Source organism: Schistocerca nitens, chromosome 3 (genome assembly GCF_023898315.1).
Source record: "Schistocerca nitens isolate TAMUIC-IGC-003100 chromosome 3, iqSchNite1.1, whole genome shotgun sequence".
Taxonomy (NCBI): domain Eukaryota; kingdom Metazoa; phylum Arthropoda; class Insecta; order Orthoptera; family Acrididae; genus Schistocerca; species Schistocerca nitens.
This window is the reverse complement of record NC_064616.1, coordinates 770,302,870-770,326,410: the sequence shown is the minus strand read 5'-3', so window position 1 is coordinate 770,326,410 and position 23,541 is coordinate 770,302,870. Positions and strand designations below refer to the sequence as shown.

At 43.4% G+C, this 23,541-nt stretch overlaps 1 protein-coding gene across 1 annotated transcript in view; it reads left to right on the top strand.

Moving 5' to 3' along the window:
* LOC126248771 (uncharacterized) overlaps positions 1-23,541 on the top strand; it is a 573,063-nt gene that overhangs the window by 455,015 nt on the left and 94,507 nt on the right. Inside the window, exon 4 of the mRNA XM_049950133.1 lies at positions 2,182-2,298. Within this exon, the coding sequence (XP_049806090.1) occupies positions 2,182-2,298 (117 nt within the window). The remainder of the gene's footprint in view (positions 1-2,181; positions 2,299-23,541) is intronic.

Sequence of the window (23,541 nt, the reverse complement as noted above, 5' to 3'; positions counted from 1 at the left end):
TCAATTGGCATCAAGAGGCTGAGTGCACCGCGAAAAATGGCAACAGCGCATGATGGCCTGGATGGTCACCCATCCAAGTGCCGACCACGCCCGACAGCGCTTAACTTCGGTGATCTCACGGGAACCGGTGTATCCACTTGCACAATGAAATGTGATACAACAAAATGATTTACCCCCTAGCTGTGCAGTAAGCTTTGGTGGCAAGCAGTATCATAGTACAGCTGACTAATGTATGAAAACTGCAACCAGAACTTACAAGGGAACCTCCCCATCGCACCCCCCTCAGATTTAGTTATAAGTTGGTACAGTGGACAGAGCTTGAAAAACTGAACACAGATCAATCGCGAAAACTGGAAGAAGTTGTGTGGAACTATTAAAAAAATGAGCAAAATATACAAACTGAGTAGTCCATGCTTAACATAGGCAACAATAAGGAAAGGACTAGCTGAGTAGCGCCGTGGTCATGTGGTTAGCGTGAGCAGCTGTGAAACGAGAGGTCCTTGGTTCAAGTCTTCCCTGGAATGAGAATTTTAATCTTTTATTTTCAGACAATTATCAAAGTTCAGGCGCACACACACAATCAACTTCGCTCTCCAAAATTCCAGGACATGTTCAGATTTGCTTGGACATATGCAGGATTTGACGGTCTACACACGGAAAAATTTGAAAACGTTAAAAACATATGTTTTGAAAGAGCACAGGGAAAACTGTGCGACCGTGAAACTATTGCATTCATTTGTTGCAGTTTATGTGACAAACTCTTATGTTTTCATCACTTTTTTGGGACTGATTATCAAATCCACAAGAAAACCTAAATCTGGCAAGGTAGAAGAATCTTTTTACCCAATCGCCAAGTGTACAAGTTAGGTGGGTCGACAACATATTCCTGTCATGTGACGCACATGCCGTCACCAGTGTCGTATAGAATATATCAGACGTGTTTTCCTGTGGAGGAATCCGTTGACCTATGACCTAGCGATGAAATGTTTTCGGTTCCCATTGGGGTGGCACGTCCTTTCGTCTACTAATCGCACGGTTTTGCGGTGCGGTCGCAAAACACAGACGCTAGACTTATTAAAGTGACCAGAGACGTCAATGAACGAACGGACAGATCATAACTGCGAAAAATACAGAAATTAAAATTTTCACTCGAGAGAGGACTTGAACCAAGGACCTTTCAGCCCACAGCTGCTCACGCTAACCACGGGACCACGGCGCTCCTAATCTCAAATTGTCCTTGATGATGCCTATCGTGCACATAGACTACTCAGTTTGTATATTTTGCTTATTTTTATGATAGTTCCACACAACTTCTTCCTGTTTTCTCGATTGATCTGTGTTCAGTTTTTCAAGGCCTATCCACTGTGCCAACTTATAACTGAATCTGAGGGGGGTGCGATGGGGAGGTTCCCTTGTTAGTATCACAGAAGGCAACACAATTAAATTAAGAAGTAACATTTGTTACGCAGTGGTGTAGCATTTTATCCGTCCTGATATTGTCATGTATGTGGGCTGCAGCCTCTCCCAATAGCGAATAATTTATCATATTAATCTGCACTGTTCTTTACTGTTGGCGGACTTCCATTTATTGGTGCATAAAACAACTAACTTCTGCAGCTGCTGATGCCTTGAATAATACCTCGTCGCTGATGCGAGGAGATGTTTTCTTTTCTGAAGTTCTTCTCCCTTTGTAGCAGGTGCTGCCACCTGGACCGAGGCAGTAAATAAACACGGTAACGAGTACATCAGTAAACGTTTAAAAGAATGAAAAGAAAACAGGAAAATAAGTGAACTGAAAACTACGCCAACTTAAACTTACGATTTTTTCGTTGAAAGAAGTTCACGTTGTATTATTTTGCTTTTTCTTGTAAATGACTATTTCTTTTTAAACTGGTGTTGTCCTTAGTCCTGTCTTCACGATCTACCACGACAAGCTTGTAGTAAAACTTCCCTTCTCCGTAAAATGTATCTAGCTGAAAAGTTGTTTTTAAGGACGTGTAACGCTATATTTCGTCCTTGTTTAGTATTTTTGTATACTTAGGTACGAAACCATTGCTGTTGCATCGCTCGATGGGGACATAGAAAGCTAAAGGTTATTCGACATAATTTTAAATCATAGTATGGTGTTTAATATTATAGAAGTCTCTGTGTTCTGCTAACGGCGGTTTTTCGTTCTTGCAGCGCAGATTGGCGAAGAAGTAATTCCAAATGAGCGGTGCGGTTTGGTGAATGTTCCTGAAGAGCAATACGTGTACACGAACGGCTACGTGGACCATGGGAACATGTATTACATGAATGGTGAGTACCTAAACTAACATTACCATTAGTTACGTCTACATGTATTGTGTGTGTGTATTATTGTGTATTAAACTGGGGACCATAAACGACGGAGAGGATTCGTCCTGCCGTAGCCCTCAGTGGTTCACAACCCCACAACAGACCACAACAGTCCACCCACCCCAACGACGCCCCACACCGAACCCATGGTTACTGTGTGGATCGGACAGCAGTGAAACCCCCTGCCCCCTCCCCGGGAACGTCTCATACCGGACGAGTGTAATCCCAAATGTTTGAATGGTAGAGTAATAATGGTGTACGCTTATTCAAAAACATAGATATGCGAACAGGCAGAATACGGCGCTGCGGTCGGCAACACCTATATAAGACAAAAATGTCTAGCGCAGTTGTTAGATCGGTTACTGCTGCTACAATGTCAGGTTAGCAATATCTGAGTGTGTTTGCACGAGGCGTTGTAGAAGGCGCACGAGCGATGGGACACAGCATCTCCGAGGTAGCGAGGGCTAGGGGATTTTCCCGTACGGCCATTTCACGAGTGTACCGTGAATATCAGGAATCCGGTAAAACATCAAATCTCCAACATCGCTGTGGCCGGAAAACGATCCTGCAACAACAGGACCAGCGGTGACTGAAGAGAATCGTTCAACGTGACAGAAGTGCAACCCTTCCGCAAATTGCTGCAGATTTCAAAGCTGGGCCATCAACAAGTGTCAGCGTACGAACCATTCAACGAAAAATCATCGATATGGGCTTTCGGAACCGAAGGCCCACTGGTGTACCCTTGATGACTGCACGACACAAAGCCTTATGCCTCGCCTGGTCCGTCAACACCGACATTGGACTGTTGATGACTAGAAATATGTTGCCTGGCCAGACGAGTTGCGTTTCAAATTGTATCGAGCTGACGGACGTGTACGGGTACGGAGACAAACTCATGAATCCATGGACCGGCATGTCAGCTGGTGGATGTTCTGTAATAGCGTGCAGTTGGAATGATATGGGACCCTTGATACGTCTAGATACGACTCTGACAGGTGACACGTACGTAAGCATCCTGTCTGATCACTTGCATCCATTCATGTCCATTGTGCATTCCGACGGACTTGGACAATTCTGGTAGGACAATGCGCCACCCACACGTCCAGAATTGCTACAGAGTGGCTCCAGGAACACTCCTCTGAGTTTAAACACTTCTGCTGGCCACCATATTCCCCAGACATGAACATTATTGAGCATATCTCGGATGCCTAGCAACGCGCTGTTCAGACGGGATCTCCACCCCACCGTAGTCTTGCGGATTTATGGAGAGCCCTACAGGATTCATCGTATCAGTTGCTTCCAGCACTACTTCGGATATTAGTCGAGTCCATGCTATGTCGTGTTGCGGCACTTCTGCGTGCTCGCCGGGGCCCTACACGGATATTAGGCAGGAGTAAAGTTTCTTTGACTCTTCTGTGGATATTGACGCCATCACATGTAATCTTGAAGAGCTCCGCCAGGTTTAGTGGTTGTAGCAGATAAATATAAGTTTTTGTTTCAAATTATGTAATCGTTATGTTGTATATCGTGAGTAGTAAACACTCTCGAGGTATGCACTAGAAAATAAAATTGATACCAAAAGAATCACCGTTCTGTGAAGAACAATCCACGGCATGACTGACGGCGGAACCAAGCAGAGACTGCCATTTGTGATATTTTTTCCAACTCCGTGGCGCATTGGTTAAGAGTACGTTGTGATAGCGGGAAAGACTAGGCGCGTATTCTTAACACCCCTCCCTCTTCGTTTCTAGCAGGGCCATTAGGCAGACAGATGTGAGTGCGTTGTTTCGTGCTGCATTTTCTAGAGCAGCCTGTCCGCAGCTTGTGGTCTAGTGGCCAGCGTTGCTGCCTCTGGATCACGGGGTCCCAGTTTCGATTCCCTGCTGAGTTGCGGATTTTCTCTGCCTGTGGACTGGGTGTTTGTGCTGTCCTCATCATTTTGTCGTCATCATCATCATTCGTGGCAGTGACTAGATTGGATTGCGTAAAAAAATTGGACTATGTAAAACATGGGACTTTGTAAGGGCGCTGATGACCGCGCAGTTGAGCGCCCCACAAATCAAATGTCATCATCATCATCTAAAGCAGCCGCAATCCAAACAGCTGAGAAATCCTTCGACTGAACTGGAGTATTCCCGTTCAATCCGGATGTCTCCACAGCAGAAGACTTTGCTCTATCAGAAATCACTGACAGAGCCGAATTTCTAACAACTCAAGAAAGCAAAGGAGATTAACAGGAGCCCACGAACAACTTCTGCTCCTCAGTGACAGATGATTTACTGTGCAGTCACCAAGGAATAACAAAGAACGTAACTCAAATAAAGTACAGAGAGTTGATATACGAACAGGTGTAGGACTATCCAGTATTTATCCACTGCCAAAATATAATCTATCCACAACAAAGAAGAAAGTGTAAAAAAAAATCCGAGAAAAATGCATTCTGAGATGAACAAGCTAAATCTGACAAAACCAAGAAGAGACAAAATAACAGTACCAACAACGCAGAATCTCTAGGGCTAACCTGGTTGGTTCAAATGGCTCTGAGCACTATGGGACTCAACTGCTGAGGTCATTAGTCCCCTAGAACTTAGAACTAGTTAAACCTAACTAACCTAAGGACATCACAAACATCCATGCCCGAGGCAGGATTCGAACCTGCGACCGTAGCGGTCTTGCGGTTCCAGACTGCAGCGCCTTTAACCGCACGGCCACTTCGGCCGGCGGCTAACCTGGAGTTCATCTTCAGGAACAACCTGGTCCAAATCCAAGGTGGGATCTGATGTTTTGAATTGAGCACAGTGTGGTGAAGTCTACAGGTAGACTATCGTGGCAGACTGGATGAAGTGTGATAATGACTCCCAAAGGTGGTATGAAGAATTCACCCGTTATGAAAGACAAGGTGAATTGTCTTGTGATATATGTTAGGGCATACGCTTTGACTAAGTGTCTTCTACTCTTACCAGACGATGCGGCTAGGAGTACGGACGAAAAGCATCTTACATATGTTGATATTTAAGGTTTATGTAAAAGGTTAGGCAGCTGTCACTGATATGTGTTGTTCCAAAATAGCAATAATTTCATATACAAAAAGTTCGTTTTAATCTTCTCATCTACTGGGTATGAGCGGTTAAATTCTAAGTGCGTACTATTTCCCGACTTTCCCCTACTTCTGGAACCATTGAGACCTGCCCCCCCCCCCTTTCCCAACCTGTTCAATTGCAAATGACGCCTGAGCAGAGCGATAGTAAGTAAAGCTTTATATTAGCTCGAGTTTTCTCGTTGTGGTCATTTTGCGAGGCGTATGGGGGGGGGGGGGGGGGAAGTAATATGCTGTCCGACACTTCTCGGATCGTAGTACACTCTCGAAATTTCCACAGTAAACAACTCTATGATGCACAACACCTCTTTTGTAGCTTCTACCACTGGAGTTTTTTGAGCATCTCTGTAATGCACTCGAGCTGACCAAACGATCATGTTACGAAACGCGCCTGTCTTCGTTGGATCTTCTCTCAGTCCTCTACTAGTCCTACATGTAAGGGTCCCAGAGTGATAAGCAATACTCAACAATCGGTCGGACAGGTGTTTTGTAAACCACTTCTTTCGTTACATTTTCTTAAGTTTCTCCCTATCAATATAAGTTTGGCATCTGGTTTTCCTAACATTTAACTTTCTTGGCAAATTCACCAGCAATGCTCAGAAAATGATTGTTAAATACTGTGCATATATCTGATTTACCAGTAACAGAAATACTGTTACTACGAACTGACTTTATATCGTCGACCTTGTGCTGCTGACCTGACATTTCCTTCACAACTGATCATATGGTTTTAATTTTATCCTTTGAATTAGCTTTTCTATTTGCAAACCACATACTCTTTACCTTCCTAATAACATTTTTAAGCCCCTTACAATACTGTTTGTAATGGGCTACTGTAGCATGTTGTGACTACTTCTAACATTTTGATATAATTCCCGCTTTGTTCTACATGATAGCCTTATCCCATTAATCAGCCACCCGGGCTTCCTATAACTGGTAGTAGCCCATTTAGAATGTTCTAATGGAAAGCAACTCTGTAAGAGCATGAGAAATGTGTTAAGGAAAGCATTATATTTGTTATCCATGTTAACGGCACTACAAACATCCTGCCACTCTTGTTGCTTGACAAGGGTTAAAAAACTCTCTATTGCTGTTGGATTAACTTCCCTACACAGTTTGTAATTATATGTGACATTTGTTTGAGTACAAAAGCATTTTAGTGTTAAAATTTGTGCATCCTGGTCTGAAAGGCCATTCACCCTTTTGCTAACAAATGCCCATCTAGTAATGAAGAATGATTAAAAATATTGTCTGTGGCTGTGCTACTGTTCCCCTGCACCATAGTTGGAAAAAAGACAATCTGCATCAGATCATATGAATTTAGGAGATCTATCAACATCCGTTTTCTCGCACCATCATATACAAAATTTATATTGAAGTCACCACATATAACTAATTTCTGGTACTTCCTATGAAGTGAATCAAGAACACTCTCTAGCTTCAGCAGAAATGCTCTGAAGTCAGAGTTAGAGAACCAATAAGCGACAATAATTCGAAGTTTAGTTTCACTAAATTCAACTGCCCCTGCACAACATTCAAATATCTCTTCAGCGCAGTGCCGTGATACATCTATGGACTCAGATGGAACACTGTTTTTTACATACATGGCCATTCCTCCACCCCTCAAGGAACTCCTTGAAAAACAGCCAGCCAATCTGTATTCTGGTAAAGAACGCCTCTGAATTGTCAAATTATTTAAGTGGTGCTCCGACATACCAATAATTTCAGAGTCAACATCTATAAGCAGTTCACTAACTTTGAAGGATGCTTCTGAATTTTTTTCCGTTTACAGTCAACATCTTCGTCCTCAGCACTGAATATTTAATGTTGACTACGCAGATACTCAGCAGTGTTTGCCCTATCACTCTCAATAAGCAAAAATTACCTGTCGTCATAGATGCTATCACTGCCTTGGGGACCGAGCGGTTCTAGGCGTTTTAGTCCGGAACGGCGCTGCTGCTACGGTCGCAGGTTCGAATCCTGCCTCAGGCATGGATGTGTGTGATGTCCTTAGGTTAGTTAGGTTTAAGTAGTTCTAAGTTCTAGGGGACTGATGACCTCAGATGTTAAGTTCCATAGTGCTTGGAGCATTTTTGAACTGCCTTGTGACCACTGATACCTTTCTCTGCGTTAACAACTTAGGAAATTTCAGTTCGGTTTGTTGCTAGGGGATCTAAAACATTACCTTCACGAATTGATTTTCTATCTGATCGAAGCAGTTTTCGGAAAGGACATTCATGATAATGTCACGAGACCACCTTTCTGTACCTAATACTGCCGGCCGAAGTGGCCGTACGGTTCTAGGCGCTGCAGTCTGGAACCGCGAGACCGCTACGGTCGCAGGTTCGAATCCTGCCTCGGGCATGGATGTGTGTGATGTCCTTAGGTTGGTTAGGTTTCACTAGTTCTAAGTTCTAGGGGACTAATGACCTCAGAAGTTGAGTCCCATAGTGCTCAGAGCCATTTGAACCATTTTTTGTACCTAATACTATCTGGGTATTATTACCTTTAGGAAGCGATACTAATTATGGGACTTTACCAAGGATGTTCGTGCTGTTTAGTGACATAGTAACTTTCTTTCCAGATGTTCTAGATCGAGTATTGTTTGAGAAGTGCTGGTGTACGTTCTGTTCCGGCTGGCAATTCATGACACCGCGGCCTGTCGGTTTCTTTGAGCCTTCAGGGCCTGTTCGGGCGGAGTTTAGTTTTAATTTATCTCTGATCCCAGGGGTGGGGAAGGGGTGGGGGGTCCAGTAACCTAAAAAGAACCATGTGCACTCCACACGCACTCAGCCACCCTAATAGCCGTTTCCGCGCTAGAGCACTCCTGACCTCTTATCAGCAACCCTACATTTTTCCACACGATAACGGAGGTCGAGAAATTCGAACTTGGACTGACAAGGGAAACTCCTCATCGCTTTAGTGGTAATGTGGCCCAGTGGATAGCCCGTCGTAACCTAAACATAAACCAAGCATGAAAACAGGAAGAAGGTGCACTGAGCTGTGCAACAAGAAACAAAATAAAAACAGTGAACGGTCTAAGCTAAAGATATGCAACATTGAGCGACTTCGCAGAGGCACGGTATGGCGGTTATGTGGTCACGGTGCTGGACTGCCAATCGGGAGATCTACATACAAATCTACCTCGTGTCCCCTTATTTTTATTCACAAATTATGAACTGTCCGTCCGGTCATTGACGTGTCTGTTAGCTGTTTGCAAATCTGTATCTGTGTCGTAGCGTAACGTCTACTCCCACACCAAAATTGTACAGTGCCTGATTCTTCTGTTCTGTATTACTGTCAAGGAGCACAGCAAAATCTTTGTTCGCGTAAGGAGCAATCACACGTTCATTAAAATCTTTCACTAGTCTTTTCTTCATTTTGCCTGACGCACTACAATTCACAGTGACATTGGTGGTTTGCGCAAGTACCGTACCCTATTCACCTGTTACTGAACCTGCGGTCTGAATACACTATTTTCTTCCTGCAAACATAAGAGAAATGTAGGTAAAAGAAATCCTGCATTTTAAGGGCATGTTTTATGGTTTAACTGTGGGAAGTGGCTTACAGCTGGTCTACATTACATTTAGTGTCATCTTCTCCACATAACGATAACGTGTGGTTCGAGTTAATTTTGTTGTTAAACCCGGATTACTCTGTGTTGATGACATATGCTTCTTCATATTGTTGCCATATGACATTAGTTGCTGTAACAAACACCTCCGAACAGTCTACAAGTTCTTCCAGTTTAATTGCATAGTTTTTACATATACTTTTTGTAATCTTTCTGCTCGTAATTTTGTATTTCCTTTTGAAAACGAATAGCCAATCAGACGAAGCCTTTAAGTGCAGAGCTATTAGTGTAGCATAATACAATTCCAGAATTTGTAAATCTGTATCATGCACTGCATTTAAATCATTTCTGGCTTGAATAAATTGTTGGTATACACGGGTTTCTAATTCACTGAACTTCTGTCTTCGGTTTCCACATTGTTCAACGACTTCTTTACAGTATTCAACTGTGTTTTTTTTTTCATTCATCCTTTCAAAATTCTTGAATTTATTTGTAATCTCACTCCATAATCTATGTTTGCGTCTTTTAATTGGTTTGGACACTGCCCTATATTGGAGCGTTTCCTTTATGTAACCTAACGAAATGCCGTTATATTGACGTTGCAGCATCTCTTTTCCGTGTTCTTCGCACGGATCATCAACATTCTCATGATCTGGTACACAAAGCCTTCCAGCATTCAGCAACGTATCTTCATCACCACACTTACTATTTATCAACAAATAATCATAGTAATATTGCACAATCATCCGATCCCTTAAGAAACTTGTAGATTCCTTAAAGCTCGGAAAATGTTCATAGATCTTGTTATGTATGCCGGGAGCTATATTTGCTGTTTCATATTGCCCACGGAATATCACTCGTGTATTTAACACGCCCACGTCCAAAGGCACAAACAATCCACTGCCAGCCGTCAACAGGAATCCTCTCTTCACCGAGCACTGTAGTCAATTGACGTCCGTCATGTAATTGTTTCGTTTTGTTTCGATGTGTGTTTGTTTAGGCTTAGCGTCCTCATACTATAGGGGGTTATCTCGCATCGGACCTAATGCTTACAGTAGCGTCCGAACCACTAGCAGGTTTGCATCCGAAATCTTGTGAGTTTTGACCGGTACTCGACACACACTTGCTCCCGTGATTACAAGACGATGAGCCTCCAGACGTACGTACCTCCTATTAGTTCTATACAAGTACCACTTTCTATGACTCTTGCGTTCCTTTTTGGAAGTTTTGTCTCTTGAATTCCTTTGCTGTTACATAGTTTACACCCGTTCACCTGTTGTTTTCGTTTTTGTGAGAGGCCCATGCGTCATCTCGCCTGCTCTTACTATTCATCACATTTACTTGTGACGGTAATATATCCTTACCACATGACATATTCTATACAAATGCATAGTGTGACAATTGCCAAGACTACAGAAAGAGAGCAAATGCGTCATTGACCGGACAGACACTTCATAATTTTGTGAATTAAAAAAAAAAGGACACAATGCAGATTTGAACACGAATCTTCTGCTTTGTACTCCAACACCGTATCACTTTCAAAAATGGTTCAAATGGCTCTGAGCACTATGGGACTTAACTTCTGAGGTCATCAGTCAACTAGAACTTAGAACTACTTAAACCTAACTAACCGAAGGACATCACACACATCCATGCCCGAGGCAGGATTCGAACCTGCGACCGTAGTGGTCACGCGGTTCCAGACTGTAACGCCTAGAACCGCTCGGTCACCCCGGCCGGCGTATCACTTTCATTTTAACTCATTTTGTTCGTTGTATTTGCTCGTGGCGGACGTCCCATAACACACGTTCAAGTTCATCGTTGATCCGTTCACTCAGTTTCTTTTTTATTACAGAGGGTAGCTAACTCTCTGACCGAATACGCTGAGCTACTTTGCCGGCTACCACTTAACCACCACGCCGTGGCCCTTCCAATTTGCTCGATGTTGCACATCTACAGCTTGGACCATTCACTGTGTCTGTGTTGCTTCTTTTTTCACAGTCCAGTACACCTTCTTCATGTTTTCATGGTTGATTTGTGTTCATTTTTTGACAGGCTACCCACTGCGCCATCTCTGGAGAGAATGGAGGGGTATTGTATTGTATTGTATTGTATGTTAACCGGGGGCGTAGAAACGACGGAGAGGCTCCGTCCCCGACGCAGCCGCAGTGATCCACAACCCCACGACGACTACCGCAGTCCACTTCACCCCTCCGCCGCCCCACACCGAACTACTCTTTCAGGGTTATTGTGCGGTTCGGACCCCGGTGGAACCCCCCCCCCCCCTCCCAGGGAACGTCTCACACCAGACGAGTGTAACCCCTTTGTTTGCATGATAGAGTAATGGTGGTGCACGCGTACGTGGAGAACTTGTTTGCGCTGCAATCACCGACATAGTGTAGCTGAGGCGAAATAAGGGGAACCAGCCAGCATTCGCCGAGGCAGATGGAAAACCGCCTAAAAACCATCCACAGACTGGCCAGCTCACCAGATCTCGACACAAGTGCCGGATTCGTGCCGGGGACCAGGCACTCCTTTCCACTCCGGAAAGCTGTGCGTCAGACGGAAGGGAGGGGAACGATGGTGAGTCCCTTGTGAGTAACAAATCCACCAGGAACATTTCAACCCTTCTAAATCCGCCCAAATCGACTACTAGTGTTGTGGTTGTGAAGTGGAAACGCGAAGGAGCAACCACAGCTAAAACAAGACCAGACAGATCTCATACGCTGATGGAAAGCGACTATAGAGCACTGGGAAGGGTGGTTGTAAAATGTCGCAAGAAATCAGCGGAAGGTATCACTCGTGAATTCCAAAGTACATCCATTATTCCACTTACCACAATGATTCTTCGTAGGGAGTGCAAAAGAAAGGGGTACAGTTGTCTACCAGCTTGTCATAAGTGACATATTTCTGTAGTCTGTGTTAAGCGACGCTTAACATGGTGTAAAGAGCTACAACACTGGACAGTGGGACTGGAAGCAAGTGATATGGAGAGACGAATCACGCTGTATTCTGTGGCAATCCGAAGGGAGTGTTCGGATTTGTCGAATGCCAGAAGAACGTTACCTGCCATCATGTGTAGGACCAACAGAGAAGTATGGAAGAGGTGATGTTACGATACGAAGGTGTTTTTCGTGCTTATGATGTTGTCCTCTCAGCGTTTTTAAGCAAATGCTAAATGCATATATGTGGATATGAACACATTTGTCAATACTGTGCGCTGTGTACAGCAAACAAACAGTTCGGTGAAGATGACTGTTTGTATCAGCGTAACACAGCATCTGGTCGTCTGTGAAGTATGTTAGCGGCAAGAAACAATCAATGCCTTCTCTGCGCGATAGCAATGGAGATACTATCGAAGATAGTGCTGCCAAAGCAGAGTTACTAAACACACCCTTCCGAAATGCCTTCACAAAAGAAGAGGAAGTAAATATTGCAGAATCCGAATCGAGAACAGCTGCCAACATGAATAACGTAGAAGTAAATATCCTCGGAGTAGTGAAGCAACTTAAATCACTTAATAAAAGCAAGTCTTCTGGTCCAGACTGTATACCAATTAGGTTCCTTTCGGAATATGCTGATGCATTAGCTCCATACTTAACAATCATATACAACCGTTCGCTCGACGAAAGATCCGTACCCAAAGACTGGAAAGTTGCACAGGTCACACCAATATTCAAGAAAGGTTGTAGGAGTAATTCACTAAATTACAGGCCCATATCGTTAACGTCGATATGCATCAGGATTTTAGAACATATATTGTGTTCGAACATTATGAATTACCTCGAAGAAAACTGTCTATTGATACACAGTCGCGCCGGCCGCGGTGGTCTAGCGGTTCTAGGCGCTCAGTCAGGAACCGCGCGACTGCTACGGTCGTAGGTTCGAATCCTGCCTCGGGCATGGATGTGTGTGATGTCCTTAGGTTGGTTAGGTTTAAGTAGTTCTAAGTTCTAGGGGACTTATGACCACAGATGTTGAGTCCAATAGTGCTCAGAGCCATTTGAACCATTTGATACACAGTCAACATGGGTTTAGAAAACATCGTTCCTGTGAAACACAACTAGCTCTTTATTCACGTGAGGTATTGAGTGCTATTGACGAGGAATTTCAGATCGATTCCGTATTTTTGGATTTCCGGAAGGCTTTTGGCACAGTACCACACAAGCGGCTCGTAGTGAAATTGCGCGCTTATGGAATATCGTCTCAGTTAGGTGACTGGATTTGTGATTTCCTGTCAGAGAGAGAATACTGCTCCGCGGTGTGGGATCCTAACCAGATAGGACTGACGGAATACATCGAAAAATTTCAAAGAAAGGCAGCATGTTTTGTATTATCGCGAAATATGGGAGAGAGTGTCACAGAAATGATACAGGATTTGGGCTGGAAATCATTAAAAGAAAGACGTTTTTCGTTGCGACGGAATCTTCTCACGAAATTTCAATCACCAACTTTCTCCTCCTAATGCGAAAATATTTTGTTGACACCGACCTACATAGGGAGGAACGACCACCACGATAAAATAAAGGGAAATCAGGGCTCGTGCGGAAAGACATAGGTGTTCATTATTTCCGCGCGCTATACGAGATTGGAATAATAGAGAATTGTGAAGGTGGTCCGGTGAACCCTCTGCCAGGCACTTAAATGTGATTTGCAGAGTATCAGTGTAGATGTAGATCTGTGAAACAATGGTTTGTGAACAATAACATTTCTGAAATGGACGGGCCAGCCCAGAGTTCCGACCTGAACGGAATGGTATACCGTTGGGATGAGTTAGAATGTCGACATTGCTCTAGACCCCATTGTCCAATATCACTACCATCTCCGGTTTCGGCTCTTGAGAAAAGAACGGTTCCATACTTCTACAAACATTCAGACACCCCATTGAAAGTATCCTAGGCAGAGTTCAAGCCGTCATAAAGGCGAAGGGCGGACACAGCCTTTAACAGTGACCACTAATGGGCGTCTGGATACTTTTGATAAGATAGTGATTGGGTGGTAGAAAGTACTGTGTAGTCTGACGCTTAATGGGACGCGCGCTCTCGGAATTTCGAAGTTGACCTTTTCGTATGCACAATACAGTATCTGCTACTTACGGTGGACGTGTACCTCTGTAACACTCGCGTTCACTGAATCAAACAGTGATGAAACACGTACTTTGGGTGTTCTCTAACTACTCTATTAACCCTACCTGATAAGGTTTTCAGAATGACAGAAATACCCAATAATCCATTTAACGAATAGACATTCCTTAGGATTCATCCAGTGAATCTCAGCCCTGCCCTCGCTTTTAAAACAGCTACTGTTAAGTGCGTCACCAATGGCTTCAAGTTTGTTTTACTTACATAAACGTTGAAGAACACGAAGTGGCAGAAAGATGCTCCAATAGGCGTACTTTGATGAGAAATCATACAGTAAACTTTTGACCCGTCATACTGCTCTCACAGAAATCAGAGATTACAATATCTGATGAAAAGTGTCCTAACAGCTATTAGTGGACATTAATAAATGCTGAGTCCATCCTCTTAACTCGGCAGCTTGAGGTCTGCTGATGAACTTTCAGTAAGGTATCTGAATGTCCGCGGAGGAATGTCAACCCTGTCTTACTCAAGAGCCGAAACCAGAGATTGTAGTAAAAGTGGGATCTGGAGCGAATTCCACGTTCTACCTCATCCCACAGGTGTTCCATTTGGTTCAGGTCCGGACTTTGGGCAGGCCAGTCCGTTTCATGAATGTTATTGCCCATAAACCATTGACTCACAGATGCTCCTTTATGACAGGATGCATTGTCCAACGGTACCGACGGGCCGCCGTACCATCCTCAGCCGACAGGCGTCACTGGATGCGAATATGGAGGGGCATGTGGTCATCACACCGCTCTCCCGGCCATATGTCGGCTTACGAGACCGGAGCCGCTACTTCTTTATGAAGTAGCTCCTCAGTTTGCCTCACAAGGGCTGAGTGAACCCCGCTTGCCAAAAGCGCTCGGCAGACCGGATGGTCAGCCGGCCAGTGTGGCCAAGCGGTTCTAGGCGCTTCAGTCTGGAACCGCGCCACTGCTACGGTCGCAGGTTCGAATCCTGCCTGGGGCATGGATGTATGTGATGTCTTTAGGTTAGTTAGGTTTAAGTAGTTCTAAGTTCTAGGGGACTGATGACCTCAGATGTTGAGTCCCATAGTTCTCAGAGCCATTTGAAACATTTTGAACCGGATGGTCACCCATCCAAGTGCTTTCCAGCCCGACAGCGCTTAACTTTGGTGATCTGACGGGAACCAGTGTTACCACTGCGGCAAGGCCGTTGGTTCAAAATGATTCAAATGTCTCTGAGCACTATGGGACTTAAGATCTCAGGTTATCAGTCCCCTAGAACTTAGAACTACTTAAACCTAAATAACCTAAGGATATCACACACATCCATGCCCGAGGCAGGATTCGAACCTGCGACCGTAGCGGTCGCGCGGTTCCAGACTGAAGCGCCTAGAACCGCTCGGCCACCAGCGGCCGGCAAGGCCGTTGGTATTCACAGTACACAGTCCTATAAAATATACTTCCATATCCTTCCGTATTTAGCGTTTTCTTACACTCAAGAAGGGGACCACGCACGAACCACTAAAAACACCCCTATAACGTAACACCACCTCCTTCGTACATCACCTTTGGCAGTACATATGACAGCAGGTAACGTTCTCCAGGCATTCGACGCACCCAAACCCTTCCATCGGATTGCCACAGTGTACAGTATGATTCATCCCTGCAAATCACTCGTCTCCAGCCATCCACTGTACCGTGGCGTCGCCCTTTATATCACTTTAAATGTCGATTAGCAGTAACTACAGGAATGTGTGTCTTATGAGGAGCTGCCTTACTATTCTGCATCATCCTTTTACATCCCGGCCAATCATGGTGCTAGCTGGCCTGCACTTTGTGTCTAACGACTGATTCTTTTCGCTGATTTCATGCGATCTTTTACATCCACCCTCCGGAACGTCCGACAGTGCCTGTCCGTCAGTGCATGAGTTCGCTCTGTTCTTGGCTTAGCTGTGGTTGTTCCTTCGCGTTTCCACTTCATAATCACATCACCAACAGTCGACTTGGACAGCTTTAGAAAGTTTGATATGTCCCTGGTGGATCACTTACTAGGCGACATCCAGTGACTAGTCCACTTTCGAAGTCACTGAGCTCTTCTGATTCACCCATATTACTGTTACTGCTTCTCTACTGACACATAATACTCTACACCACCTTTTATGATGGCGATTCCACCTCCTGTGACATCTAGTTGGCTCTGAGCACTATGCGACTTAACTTCTGAGGTCATCAGTCGCCTAGAACTTAGAACTAATTAAACCTAACTAACCTAAGGACATCACACACATCCATGCCTGAGGCAGGATTCGAACCTGCGACCGTAGCGGTCGCTCGGTTCGAGACTGTAGTGCCTAGAACCGCACGGCCACTCCGGCCGGCGTGACATCTAGTGGTCAATTCCTCATTGCATGTGGGTGTCCAGGCGTTTTTGATCGGATAGTGTAAATCGATATGAGTACAGCTTTCAGAGGGCAATGAAAGCACGCATTCTTCCCACACTCCAGCTTTAAACTAAGAAACACATAAAATGTGGTGTATGATATATGGTTTAAACCACCACCAACACTGATTTGCATTCTTGTAGATACAGACGGACAAGAATTACCTGGGTAGTAACCTCCGTTTGGTTTTAAATACCAGGGTAATGCCAAAAGTAAGGTATCCTATTTTTTTATAAGTACCGGGTGATCAAAAAGTCAGTCTAAATTTGAAAACTTAATAAACCACGGAATAATGTAGATAGAGAGGTAAAAATTGACACAGATGTTGGAATGACATGGGGTTTCATTAGAACAAAACAAAAAACAAAGTTCACAAAATGTTCGACAGATGGCGCGTCGTTTGGTGATGATCGTGTGCTCAGCCGCCACTTTCGTCATGCGTGGCCTCCCAGGTCCCCAGACCTCAGACCGTGCGATTATTGGGTTTGGGGTTACCTGAAGTCGCAAGTATATCGTGATCGACCGACATCTCTAGGGATGCTGAAAGACAACATCCGACGCCAATACCTCACCATAACTCCGGACATGCTTTACAGTGCTGTTCACAACATTATTCCTCGACTACAGCTATTGTTGAGGAATGATGGTGGACATATTGAACATTTCCTGTAAAGAACATCATCTTTGCTTTGTCTTACGTTGTTATGCTAATTATTGCTATTCTGATCAGATGAAGCCCCATCTGTCAGACATTTTTTGAACTTTTGTATTTTTTTGGTCATTCCAAGCATGTGTGTCAATTTGTACCTCTCTATCTACATGATTCCGTGATTTATTCAGTTTTCAAATTTATACTGACTTTTTGATCACCCGGTACATAGACCTGTTTATTTCTACAATGGTTTACATCAGTTTACAGCTTGAACATTTAGCTATTTTTCGACATAATCACCATTTCTGTCGATGCATTTTTGTAGACTCTGTGGAAGTTTTTGTGTGCCCGTGTCATACCAGCTCGCCGCCATGCTGTTCAGAAAGTTACGAACCTCTTCTTTCACCTCGTCGTCGGAGCTGAATCGCTTTCCGGCCAAATGTTCTTTTACCCTAGGGAACAGATGATAGTCACTGGGCGCCAAGTCAGGACTGGGTGATTATGTTCCATTGAAACTGTTGCAGGAGAGCAACGGTCTGCCGAGCGATGTGTGGGCGAGCGTTGTCATGGAGAATGTGTACACCCTTGCTCAACATTCCTCTTCTCCAGTTCTGAATTGCCCGTTTGAGTTTTTTCAGAGTCTCACAATACCTGTCAGCGTTAATTGTGGTCCCAGCGATTCATCTCCGACGACGAAGTGAAACAAGAGGTTCATAGTTTTCTGAACATCATGGCGGCGAGCTGGTATAACATGGGCATACAAAAACTGCCATAGCGTCTACAAAAATGCGTCGACAGAAATGGTGATTATGTCGAAAAATAGCTAAATGTTCAAGCTGTAAACTGATGTAAACCATTGTAGAAATAAACAGGTCTATGTACTTATAAAAAAACAGGAGACATTACTTTTGGGATTACCCTCGTATAATGGTGGAATAAATAAGGAAAATGTATTAGAAAAATCTAATTTACTCATCGTTATTACTGTCCTACATAACAGTAGTTAGTAAATAAAATTGTGAAGCAGCCGAAGTCGTATACAACTTCCCTTTACAACATGTTTCGCTAGATGCGGGCATCTTCAGAAATTAAAGCGTATTTTTCAACGGGTTCGTTTCGCTTTTATTTATAAAGTGTCTTCTGTGGTCATTCTGAAAACATTAATACATAAATGTCTACACATTTTGGTATATATAGATTAGAAGTATTCTTTCCCTTATAAAAGTCATGTACATTTTACTCATCTTGTTCTTGCCTCTAGTTGCATATACTGATAAACCACTGCTCTTTCCTTCGTTGTTAGCGGAGGTTAAGATCGAAAGAAAATTGGTTGCACCTTTAACTTTGGCAAATTTCGCCTCTTTTTGAACACACGTTCTCTTATACAGTATTGGTGTTTTCCCACTTCAACTTACTTTTAAAAAACTGTCTAAAATCAGTCTTCAGATCTTTTTCATTATTTCCACAAGACCGGTTTCGGGCCAGCTGCCCATCTTCCGTCTTTTACAAAAAAATTTTAAGTTACTTTTGGCTCAAATTACAAATTATATAACATGTATGTTTAGGAAGCTTCACAATCTGTAAGAAATTCGTTACAGTACAACAGTTGAGCAACATGCCATTTTTTACAGTTACAGAGAAACGTGTCGAATGTGGAACTGGAAGTGCACTGTCATAACTAGCCATACACCAGCCTGCTGCGGCCTTAGAAATTTTTTGAAGAAACCTCATTGGTGCAACACATACAATGCTGAAAGGCAGCATGAGTTGATATAATTAAATGCGCCTAGTTAAGTATGGAAGACTGATGTGGAATTTATTGGCATTGAAATATGTTAAAAGAACTTTATATGTTTGGTACAGCGACCTACCCTATCCCAAAGTAAGGCTATAGCATGTGTTTAAAAATTTCGTAACAGCTACTATGCATGTAGTCACTTTGTTCATTAAGTACTTTCTCTCGGCCTTTCACTTGGGCCCAAATTTCCAGTTGCTACAGTTCATTCCTATAAAAACTTTTCGGAGCTGTATGTAGCACTTCCATTTGTTCACTTATTATGCTAACCTTACGCTTGCTATCTTTCAGCATAAGGTTAGCACAATAAGTGAACAAATGGAAATGCGGCATAGGTCTACGAAAAGATTTTATACGAATATGCTGGAGGAACTGGAAATTTACACCCACCAACTGAAAGAAACTACTTAATGAGCAAAGTGACTTCATGCATAGCAGTTATTACGAAGTTTTTGAATACATGTTGTAGTCTTACTTTGTAGCTGCGGCGGCCCTCAGCACACTGGCAGCGGCGAACTCGACACGGGGTCGGGCGTTCGGCCTGCCACAGTAGAAACTCCTCTACGGTCGCCGAATAGAAGGAAGAGGAGATATTTTATTGCAATTTTCTAAAGTAACTAGTTTAGTTATGATATTAAACCACTGATTTATGTTATGATGAGGAACATCTTTATATATGAATTATTTCTGGCCATAGATGGCTCTTTCGAACGCTACTGGCTCTACCATAGCCAGATGGCAAGAGGAAAACAATTTGTGGACTTTTTTTAAAGGTTTTTTAAAACTTTTTAAGAATAATCTCCTCATCTGTGTTTCATTTGTCACATTTAGGAAAATCTTTTATGTTTCTATCAGGCGATGGAGGGCACTTTTGAGTGTTACAAATTTTGCTTCAGTTAGGATCCTTGTAAAATATTTAGAAATTTTTTGTAGGTGTTTTATAATGTTCTTTTAAAATATTGTAATACTATTAAATTCCACATCAGTGTCTGTAATGCTATACTTAAGATAATTTTTTGGATTACGTCAGTTCACTCTCTACAGATAAAGGCCGCCTTTCAGCGCTGTATGTGTTGCACCAGTTAGGTTTCTTAAAGAATTTTCTAAACCTGCAGCAGGCTAGATATGACAGTGAACTTTCTTTCCCAAATTCCACACGTTACTCTGTCACTGTAAAAAATAATACTTGCTCAACTGTTGTGTTCTAACTAATTTCTTAAAGATTTTAAAACTTTCTTAACAAAAAAAAATGGTTCAAATGGCTCTGAGCACTATGGGACTCAACTTCTGAGGTCATTAGTCCCCTAGACTTAGAATTACTTAAACTTAACTAACCTAAGGGCAACACACACATCCACACCCGAGGCAGGATTCGAACCTGCGACCGTAGCAGCAGCGCGGTTCCGGACAGAAGCGCCTAGAACCTCTCTGTCACAGCGGCCGGCTCTTAACATAAGTTTGAAACTTCTTATAATTTGAACTAATTGTAATTTAAATTTTTTTAATAGAGCTAAAAATGGACAGCTCGAACGAAACCGGTATCTGGAAACAGAGAAAAGCGATCTGTAGACTGAATTTGGACGGTTTTGTATTAGTAACAATCGCGTACAATCCCTCATGACGGATACATCCAGATCTGAGTACTTTCTTAAAACTTCACGAGATAAATAGCACTGTACTTCCGCGTGCAGCACTCAGCAAAGTGGTTATGTTTATTCATTTGTTTTCTGTGTATGTTGTGTTACCAACATGTGAATGAATGTTCTTTTCTGTTCTCCGTAGTCGTGTGTGTGTGTGTGTGTGTGCAAGAGAACATTCTTCAAAACTACTCTTGTACTAGGGTACTGTTGCGTTTATTCTCTTTGTTATTGGCACTGCTTGATTTTATTTGCTTTTAACGAGAGACACCATTCATCACAACAAGTGGTACTTGGTTCTAAATTTGTCTGCATTTCCTTACCACACGTTCCTACAGACAACTGCATTATTAGCGAAAAATCTGATTGTGCTGCTGGTCTTATTGGATAAGTCGTTTATGCTGTAATGATGTAATTTTTAAGCTTCACGTTGAGTGCCAATTAGGTAGTGACTAATGTTTTGGGCTCCACTTTGACGTTAATTAAAGTTGATTATATCCATTAATAATAAGATAACTGTACTAGAGAGGAGGAACAGAGCATTGTTAGTGATCGGCGAAAGCGCAAATCTTCTCCATTTTCAAAAAGGGTCGTCGAACAGTCGCACAAAGCTATAGCACTATATCGCTAACGTCCTTTTGTTGTAGGATTTTGGAACATGTTTTATGCTTGCGTATTATGAATTTCTTGAGACCGAAAATATCCTGTGTAGGAGTCACCATACGACAGGCGTTCAATAAGTAATGCAACACTTTTTTCTGAAAGCAGGCTGGTTTTATTCAGGATTCCAGTACACCATATTTTCCCCACTCTTTTGGCTACAAAGCCCTATTTTGCAACATAATGTCTGTTCAATGCGACGGCCTCACGCCACCTTACTGGGAGGGTCTGTATAGCCGCATGTACTGCTCGACGTCGGAGCCGACGTCTTAGGTGCATCTATAACCTCGCCACCATTCACGTACCGCTTCCTGCGAAGTGCATCCTTCATTGAGCCAAACAGATGGAAGTCGGAAGGTGCGACATCCGGGCTGTAGGGTGTGTGAGGAAGAACAGTCCAATGAAGTTTTGCGAGATTATCTCGGGTGTGCAGACTTGTGCGTGGCCTTACGTTGTCATGGAGAAGGAGAAACTCGTTTGCGTTTTTGTGGCGACGACCACGCTGAAGTCGTTTCTTCAGTTTTCTTGGGTATTATTATATTTTTTTATTATTTATTGCCAAATTATAGACCTATTACCTAATGTTTAAAACAAGTCGTACATATTACAATTTTCGTTTTTCATCTTTTTACAGTTTCCTTTTCTTTTCTTTTATCTACAACATTTACAAAGAATGATACTTTTCAAAATAACAATAATTAAAGGTTGAAATATAAATAAAATTTTGTTGTTTTTTAAGAAGAAGATAAAAGAAGATAGGATAGAGGAGAGATTTGTTAGTAACACCACCGAATGTGACTGGCGGTGAGTACCTCGGAATGGTTTCTTCGAGCCGTTGACCGCCAGTCTCTCTCTCTCTCTCTCTCTCTCGCTCTCTCTCTCTCTCTCTCTCTCTCTCTCACACACACACACACACACACACACAAATGGTTATTAGTAGAGAAATAGTGTTGCTTATCAAAAAAAAGGCTCAAATGGCTCTGAGCACTATGGGACTCAACTTCTGAGGTCATCAGTCCCCTAGAACTTAGAACTACTTAAACCTAACTAACCTAAGGACATCACACACATCCATGCCCGAGGCAGGATTCGAACCTGCGACCGTAGCGGTCTCGCGGTTCCAGATTGAAGCGCCTAGAACCGCACGGTTGCTTATCCTATTTATTACTAATCCTAAGTATTAACTACTTTAGGTGCCCATCCATGTGCAGCATTTGGTGATTTCTTAGCTAGATCGCCAGCACCTTATGCTTATTTACTGTCACATCTCAGCCTCCTCCTCCTGTTCCTCCTTATTTTCGCTGTCACTGTGAGTATCGCTGTCCACCCTCTGGAGATTGTTGTTACGCTGCACATAGGCATGCCTGTAATATCGTGTCCGCATGTACTCTTCATGTGTTGTTTTTGAAATACTGTTTGTCAGTGCGTTTAATTGTGCCCATTGTTCTTCGTCTCTTATTGCGGTGTATATATCTATGTCAGTATCTGTGTAGCCTAAGTGTAGTGTGTGTCTATTGTTCGCGTATTGCCCGCAGAAAAACACAGTGTGTTCTGGGGAACCTTCTTCCCCGCATGTGCATGTAGGTGCCTGCCTCAGACTCACGCGATTTGCCTCAGACTCACGCGGTTTAAGTGCGTGGGATAGCATAATGCGCTTCAGAGTTGATGGTTGCACCATGAGGCAGGACGTCAAACAGAATAACACCTTCACAGTTCCACAGGAACGTCGCCCAGTCTCTACCGGCTGCGGGCGCGACTTCAAACTTATTCTTGAGAGGAGAGGTGGTGTGGTGTCATTCCGTGGATTGCCAGTGTGTTTCCGGTTCCAAGTGATGAACGTATGTTTCATCGCCGGCGCCGATGTTCGACAAAAAATTGTCACTATCAGCATTGTAAAGCGCAAGCAATTTCGCACAGATAGTCCTTCTTTACTTTTTAAGGTCTTCTGTTAGGCGGAGAAGAACCCAGCGGGTACACACCTTTGTGTACCCCAACTGGTGGACGACTCTGTCAGCACTACCCACAAAGACGTCCAGTTGCGAAGCGAGGTGTTTGTGATCCGTCGATCACCACGAATAAGAGTGTCAGCACGATCTGACATTGCAGGAGCCACAGTTGTGCGCGGCCGGCCTACATGCGGGAGTTCGGACAGGTTTGCGTCACCTTGTTGCGATGATGACAGACGCCTCGCTCAACGACACGCCGTGTTTTTGTTCACTGTCAGATCTCCTAAACATCCTGCAAGCGCCTATGACTATC